General features: G+C 38.4%; 1 protein-coding gene across 6 annotated transcripts in view; it reads right to left on the bottom strand.

Moving 5' to 3' along the window:
- Positions 1 to 3,804: 3,804 nt before the first annotated feature.
- LOC122554150 (heparan sulfate 2-O-sulfotransferase 1) overlaps positions 3,805 to 7,804 on the bottom strand; it is a 210,007-nt gene continuing 206,007 nt past the window's right edge. For all 6 annotated transcript variants that reach the window (XM_043698719.1, XM_043698720.1, XM_043698722.1 and 3 more), the window contains one exon: positions 3,805 to 5,958. In XM_043698719.1, the coding sequence (XP_043554654.1) occupies positions 5,732 to 5,958 (227 nt within the window). In that variant the 3' untranslated portion in view covers positions 3,805 to 5,731. The remainder of the gene's footprint in view (positions 5,959 to 7,804) is intronic.

Genomic DNA, 7,804 nt, shown 5'->3' with positions numbered 1-7,804 from the left:
AGAAACTTGAACACACACACACACACACACACCAGCAGGTTCAAGAACAGCTTGTTCCCTGCCATTATTAGACTGACGAATGGAATAAGTTCAAATAATGCTGATCCTGTTAATGTTGATCTTGTCTAGCACACGTCCTGTGCAGTGTGACCTGTATGCCTTACTCTGTCCCAGTTATCTTTCACTCTATGATCTGTCTGTACTGCTCACAAAGCTTTTCACTGTATTTTAGTGCACGTGACCATCAAATCAATCAGAAAGTCTTGCAGTTATGATCTTGAAATGACTTCAAACACATATTTACATCAAACCACTATAAAGCAACAGATCCCAAAGCATTCTTCACCACCAATTAGTTTTAATTCTCATTCATTCCATCAGATTATTGATTGTTATCAAATGTGAAAACATGGCCTTACAGTTGAATTCAAAGGATTGGTACTGTTCAAGGCAGTCATTTCATCACATTGACAAATTCGATAATTGATAGCCTGGTTGATTATTTTCTATCCCATCAACGATTGCCACTCTTGTGTGAGAGCTCCCTTTTGGCTTGCCAACATAACTTCATCAGTTTTAGACTATAACCCCCAGGAGTGCCAACTGAGTTATCACATTTATAAGATACAGGTAAACATGTAATTACTTAGATTAACAAAATTCAGAGATAGTCAAATCATTGTTCAGATAATATATTTAAAATACTATTAGCTATAATTTGTTTGCCTGTTTAATATTTCATAATTGTTTTGAGCACATACCGTAGATCCTATGACAAAATAAATCTGTTTGTGCTTATGGCACTGTTTCAGTACAAATCAAAGTGGTCTGTTTTTATTCTTAGGTCCGACAGCTCCTTTTACGATTTCCCCATCTCAGCTTCTTCAATATCTTAGCTATTATATCAAAAAACATTTAGACAGCCTTAGGCAGATCTATACAAAAGACTTGCTTTGACAGTGTTTTTCATGACCACAGAATGCCCCAAAGTATTTTACAGAGAATGAAGTATTTGGGAAGTGCAGTCACTGTTGTAGCATAGGAAACACGGAAGCCAATTTGTGCTTAAGAAACGTCTACAATCAGCTATTTAATATTTTTGCGACACTGACTGAGGATGGACTGTTTGAAATAGTGCAGTGGAAAATTCCCACATCCATCTGAGGAATTTGGCTTGGCAGGCAAAGGGGAAAGTGGCTGGAAGCAGCAAAGGGGCAACTAAATGGATAATCACTAGTTTACAGACAAAACAATAGCGCAGCATTGGTTGCATTCACTGTGAAGCTGGGGAAGAAAAGTTTAAGGTGACAGGGTGTTATGAAATAAATTTTTGGGTAAGTTTTCTGCAGTAGGAAAACAGGAATGCACAAGGACGCTTGATGCTCGATGAGGTCCACCCAGTTGTATGTGATACAGAGTTAAACCAATATTAAGTGAAACATGCTAAAGTCAACAGATGGTGCAACTTGAGAATCAAGAAGTAGTCACACAGGGTTATTCCCAGCTTTTTCCAAAATAGCGCATTCTGATTTTTAGCATTGACCTGAATAATCAGCTCTGGTAAATATGACCTCTATTTAGATTAGATTAGATTACTTACAGTGTGGAATCAGGCCCTTTGGCCCAACAAGTCCACACCGCCCCGCCGAAGCGCAACCCACCCATACCCCTACATTTATCCCTTACCTAACACTATGGGCAATTTAGCATGGCCAATTCACCTGACCTGCACATCTTTGGACTGTGGGAGGAAACCGGAGCACCCGGAGGAAACCCACGCAGACACGGGGAGAACGTACAAACTCCCCACAGTCAGTCGCCTGAGGCGGGAATTGAACCCGGGTCTCTAGCGCTGTGAGGCAGCAGTGCTAACCACTGTACCACCGTGCCGCCCACAAATTTATTATTTCAAAGGGCATTTCTGAGAAAACAATATTTCTTCAATACTACACACTGCAGGTTCTGCAGCAAAAAAAGTATTTATTTAGATGAAACCGCTCATGACTGAAGAATGCCCCAAATAACTAAGTCTACCCTACACAAGCCTGAGATCATATAAAACTCACATTATTTAGGTCTTAACTTTCACCAAGTCCTACTCCTTTATCATTGCTGACATATATCAGTCAAACAAAAATAAAAATTTACTGATTTAAAATATGCATCCTTGTTTTCAAATCTTCCTATGGCTGCAACCTCCCCTATCTCTGTAAACCCATCCACATCCACAATCCTCCATAATACTTCTTTTAATCTAATGCTGGCCTCATTGAGCACCCCCAATTTTTATCTCTATACAATTTACGATTGTACCTTCAGCAGCAGAGGCTCTAAAATCTGGGAGTTTGTGAAATCACAGATAGATAGTGGCCTATTGACATTAGCATTAAGCTATTATTCCAGAGACCCTGATAATGTTCTGGGGTCTTGGGTTCAAATCCTGCAAAGAGCAATAAATGTCTGGAATTCGGAGTCTAATGGTGATCCTGAAACAATTGTCAGAAAATGTCCTTTAGGGAAAGAAACTGCTGTCTTTACCTGGTCTGGCCTACATGTGTCTCCAGACCCATGGCAATGTTTGGTGAAATCTGACTGCAATTAGGGATGAGTAATAAATGCTGGTCTGGCCAGTGATCCCACATCCCATGAATTAATTTTAAAAACTCCCCCAACAATGCATTTCCTTCCTTTGAGGCACTCCTCAACACCTACCAAGCTTTTGACCACCTGCCTACACCTCTCTGTGTTACTCAATATATTATTTTGTTTCATGATGCTTCTGTCATGCCCCTCAGGTCATTTTGTTATATTAAAGCTGTTAGAAAAATACTAGTTAAGTCTTTCTTTCAGACGGTGCATCACAGAAGTCAATTCAGTCGATATTTATCAGCGTGGGTGTTTGAAGCTAGCTCTGAAATGGATATGTCAAAGTTGCAGATACTAAAGGACATACAGATTACAATGCAAAGAGTTTGTACAGTTTTCTTTATTAGGGAACATTTGCACCAAGGAAACTGAATAACTACAAACAAAAACTAAAACAGAAGAATCATCTCTAATTGATTCTATGAAAAGTGTCAAGACATTAATTATTCTTACAATGCACAAATGAATCCAAAATGTACACTTTTTTTTACAACATGGACCGTGGTAAGGAAGGCACTATTCAGCTGCTTATGTTTTAAAACAGTTATATAGAGCACAATCCATGTTTTCCAGTATTTACATTCTGTACCTTATATATTTCGTGCCTTCAGCACCTACGTTATGCTCCTTGCATGATGAGAAACAATGATGAGAATAACATCATTCATACATTGGAACATAAATTTCACCCCGTCTTTAAATATACAGCAAACATCTAAAATCTTAAAAATCTTCTAACACCAAATATTGAGAATCCCAAAACCAGGTACGCAATAAATTTAGGAAATGTACTTTATAGTGGTTAATGATAAATGCCCCACCCTCCCCATTGTTGTCAGTGTGTAGGGATTACAGCTCCTCAAAGGCATCAGCAGCTCCATTTTTAAAAAAAATTCATTCACAGGATGTGGACATTGCTGGCCAGGCAAGCATTTATTGCCAATCCCCAATTGCCCAGAGGGCAGTTAAGAGTCAACACATTGCTGTGGGTCTGGAGTCACATGTAGGCCAGACTAAGTAAGGACAGCAGTTTCCTTCCCTAAAGGACATTAGTGAACCTGATGGGTTTTCCCATCAATCAACAATGGTTTCATGGTCATCATTAGACTCTTAATTCCAGATTTCTTTTTAAATTGAATTCAAATTCCACTGTCTGTGATGGCAGGAATCAAAACCAGGTCCCCAGAACATTACCTGGTTCTCTGGATTAACAGTTTAGCGATAATACCACTCGGTCATTATCTCTCTCAGAAGGTAATATTAAAATGAGTACAAATTCAACATGTGCCTCTTGAGGGCCTTCATAGTAACGAAATCTTAAGCACAATTTTGGGAAAATTAAAAATATTGTTTTGTTGCTGCTACAAAGTTCAAAAGATGGTTACCAGCTCAATTGAATCTATGTTACTCAACTGGACCTTATGGTTTCACCTGCTGTCCATATAAGCTTTCTGTAGCAGCATGGAATGGCAAGGCTAACCAACTAATTGTCCTGCTGCCTTCCTGCCAACTACTGAAACAGCCAACTGGCTGACAGTTCTTCAGCTTGGAGTGCCAAATAGTCACCAAGGAGGGACAGGACATGGCTAAGTAGCCAGTGCTTTCAATCCTCTGCTCTCCCAGTAGTACATTTGACGTAGTCGCATTCGAGGCTAGTTTGAAATACATTTTTGTTAACTGCACAGAATTATTCATAGAGTCATCATACCATGATGGTTTGGGAGCTTCTATCCCTTTTAACTATTGCTTCTACTCTTTGGTGCAGAAGTGGGTGCCACTGCTGCACATGATTTTTTTTGACACTACTTGCCAACTGCCAAGAGCCCAGTCGACATCTTTAACTCAACTGAGAAAAGTAGCTCAGCTTGCACTGGGATAGGGCAATGACCGACTGTCCTACCTTCACAATCACGAATGGATTTACTGTCCAGCAGAAAATGCAGCCTCAAGCCACCCACATTTTAAAATACTGGTTGATTAATCCTAGGAGGGGACAAATTTTTTAAAAAGAGACAAAACAAACACAAAGCGGCAAAGTATCTGCAAAGATTGCAGGGGTTGGGACAGATTTTCTCAATTGTTAGCATGCATGTGAGAGAGAATGCAAGGAAATCACTCGTGTAAAATTCAGCAGTGCAATGCACTGACTGAAAACATAGCAAGCCTATTGGATATATCATTTCATTTGCGAGAAAAGTACATTTAGAAATGCAATACATTAATCTATATAACTTTTTAAACTGGGATGGGAAATAACAATGAAAACCTACTAACACTGTTTCAACCTGAAGGGAAATTAGGCGATGGTGAGATTAATTAACACTGAATATTTCCCTCCACTGGGCAAACACAATTATTTGCTTAAAAAGTTTGCTTTCTAACTGCAGATCTGTGTAGCCATAATTGTAATGCAGCACATTGTCAAAGATGGCATTTCTGTAAGCTCCAGGTCTCTGCAATGTAGTTTTGCCTTTTGGCATATTATTCTCCATGATACAAACAAGCGAGGAAATTCAAGCTTACAAATCTAAATTGACACAAAGTATCTAATAAAAGGGTGTATAGTATGTTGGATGCTACGTGTTCAGTTACACCACCTGTAATAAAATTGGTGTGAAATAAATACTTCAAACTTTTTGTAACCTTTTGGTCCAAACACATAAAAAGTGCAATATGTACAGCATTTTGTCTTTTCTCTTACTGTGAAATTACAATACTTTGAAACACTTTAGAAAGCACCCTAGTAAAAAATAGTTCTACAGGTAAAAGTTTACAAGACACAGGAGTCCCTAAAACATACCACAATCTGATTAGTAATAATGACAGAATGCCATCTACACAACTGGTGCGCTGTTTGTGTAAACGGATTTCCTTGCTCATTCGTCCATTAATGCACCTAATGCTTGACCCTAAAATCTTTACAGATGCAAGTGGTTCACTGCAGATTTGATACAAACTGTAGAACAAGATTTCTTTTCTGCTCTTATTGGGGAAAAAAAATCATTAGACTGTTCAAGGTAACAACTGATTCAGCAGAAAGACATTTTTGATGCAGTTCTTCAGGTCACTGTAGTGAAAACTGTTTTTAAGTTGCTTTAGGATAGATTTTTTCATAGAAAAAGCTCTTGCTAAGGAGGTAAAGTTCACCATCCTTTTCTCTCACTGCGTGAGCTCTAATAAATTGAAACTGTTCCAGAGCAAACTCATAGAACTCGTTTTCCATTTTCCAGATCTCAGACACTTGCAGTCTCGCAATGGTTTCTTTAGTAGGCAGTTTCTTCTCTGTTGTTTTTCTAAGATGAGATTTCTTTCCTGGTTGTAAATGAAGCAACAAGTCAGAAACAAAAAATAGCTCAAGAAGTTTTAGCATTAAATGCACTTCTGCATGGGTTAAATTTGTAGGTTAACCGTGGGTTTTACTTCAGTTGCAAAACTAAATTACAGGTTAGTTGAAGCAGAAAATATTACCAGTGAAAAAGATTAATAAGGTTTTGAGAGTTCATTACGCATGGACAACAGCACAAATCTTAGAGAAACCTGCTGTATTTTGTCAAATATTTTCACTTTTAATGTTCCTTCTTCGAAAATGGGACAAAATCCGAAAGTAACATGACAAGCTAGAAAAACAAACAAACTGTAGGAAATGGCCTTGCAGTATCTATTGTTCTGGTCACACATTTGAAACGCCGTCACAGTAAATACTGCACCTGACCTAAACTGATACATACACTTCAACAGATATTGATGATTAATGGGAACTCTAGTCATATGCTCCCTACATCCTCAGCTTAATGACATTGAAGCCAATTGTATAGCTCTAAAGTGTCACTTAAGAGACTGGAGGATGGTGTTTCAATAGAGACAGGAACGATGCAAAATATTTTTGAACATTGTAAGGGTTAACTGTGCAATCGATATTTTCGTAAACTGGCTTAAAATATAGTAATTACTACCATTACATATGTTACAAAGATAATAAAGAGATAGGATGGCTTTTTTTTAAACTTAGCTTTAGTCTTTGTTGAAATCAATTACTGCTGATGTAGAATGGCCATGAAGAGGGAGGAGGTCACATCAAAGTTGCAACTGCGTCTCCTCCTTCATGGAAGGGTTTGGCTTGTTCACCACCTTGGCAGCTTCATGCAGTAAATTCATTGGAGTGGGTCTATCAAGTTTTAGCATTTTTAACATTGCTGTTTACGTACAACTTTTACTCATTAACATTTTAAAAGCTTTTGGCCATCATCTAAATTTCATGCCAATACAGCCAAATTTTTATTGTCTACCAACATATCTATTGATACATACCACAAAAAGCAAAGGACCTCATAAAAGCCCTGTGGAAACCCAATGGAAACAATCTTCCAATCTCAAAAATACTCACTGACAACTGTCCCTTATTTCCTGTCACAAAAACAATTTTGGATCCAACTCTTCACTTTGACTCAGATGTTTATAGCAGAGGAGGAGACAAATCAGCATATTATGCCCCTATCAGTAAATGGAAGTCTATGAAACCAATCCTATTTTCCAGCTCTTAACCCGCTCTCCTGGAGGCTATGGCGCACAAGTGAATATCTAAATACTGGCAAAATGTTAAGTGAGTCTGTTCATTACAGACATTCTTTTGCTCCATTCTATGCAGAGAAATTAATTTGACTGGGCCTGTATTCATTAGCATTTAGAGGAAGAATGGGGGGTGGGGGAGATCAGATTGAAACATATATAATTCTCAATAGGCTAGATACAGGGAGGATGTTTTATCAGTTGGGGAGTCTAGAATCAGATGTCATACATCTCAGAATATAGGGTAAGGCATTTAGGATTAAAATGAAGAAAGCTTTCTTCACTCATAGGGAAATGAACCTATAGAACTCTCTACCACAGAAGGATGTGGAGGAGGAGATGACGACCTAATAGTATTATCACTGGACTGTAAAGTTCTGGGGATCCAGGTTCTAATACCATCATGGCAGATGGTGGAATTTGAATTCAATATAAATTAAGAAACTAATGATGACCATGAATCCATTCCTGATTGGCAGAAAAACCCATCTGGCTCATGAATGTCCTTCAGGGAAAGAAATGGTCATCCCTACCTGATCTGACCTACATGTGACTCCAGATCCACAGAAATGCGGCTGACTCTTAACTGCCT

This window comes from Chiloscyllium plagiosum, chromosome 11 (genome assembly GCF_004010195.1).
Source record: "Chiloscyllium plagiosum isolate BGI_BamShark_2017 chromosome 11, ASM401019v2, whole genome shotgun sequence".
Lineage (NCBI taxonomy): Eukaryota > Metazoa > Chordata > Chondrichthyes > Orectolobiformes > Hemiscylliidae > Chiloscyllium > Chiloscyllium plagiosum.
The sequence above is the reverse complement of the archived record's forward strand: the minus strand, read 5'-3'. Positions and strand labels throughout refer to the sequence as shown.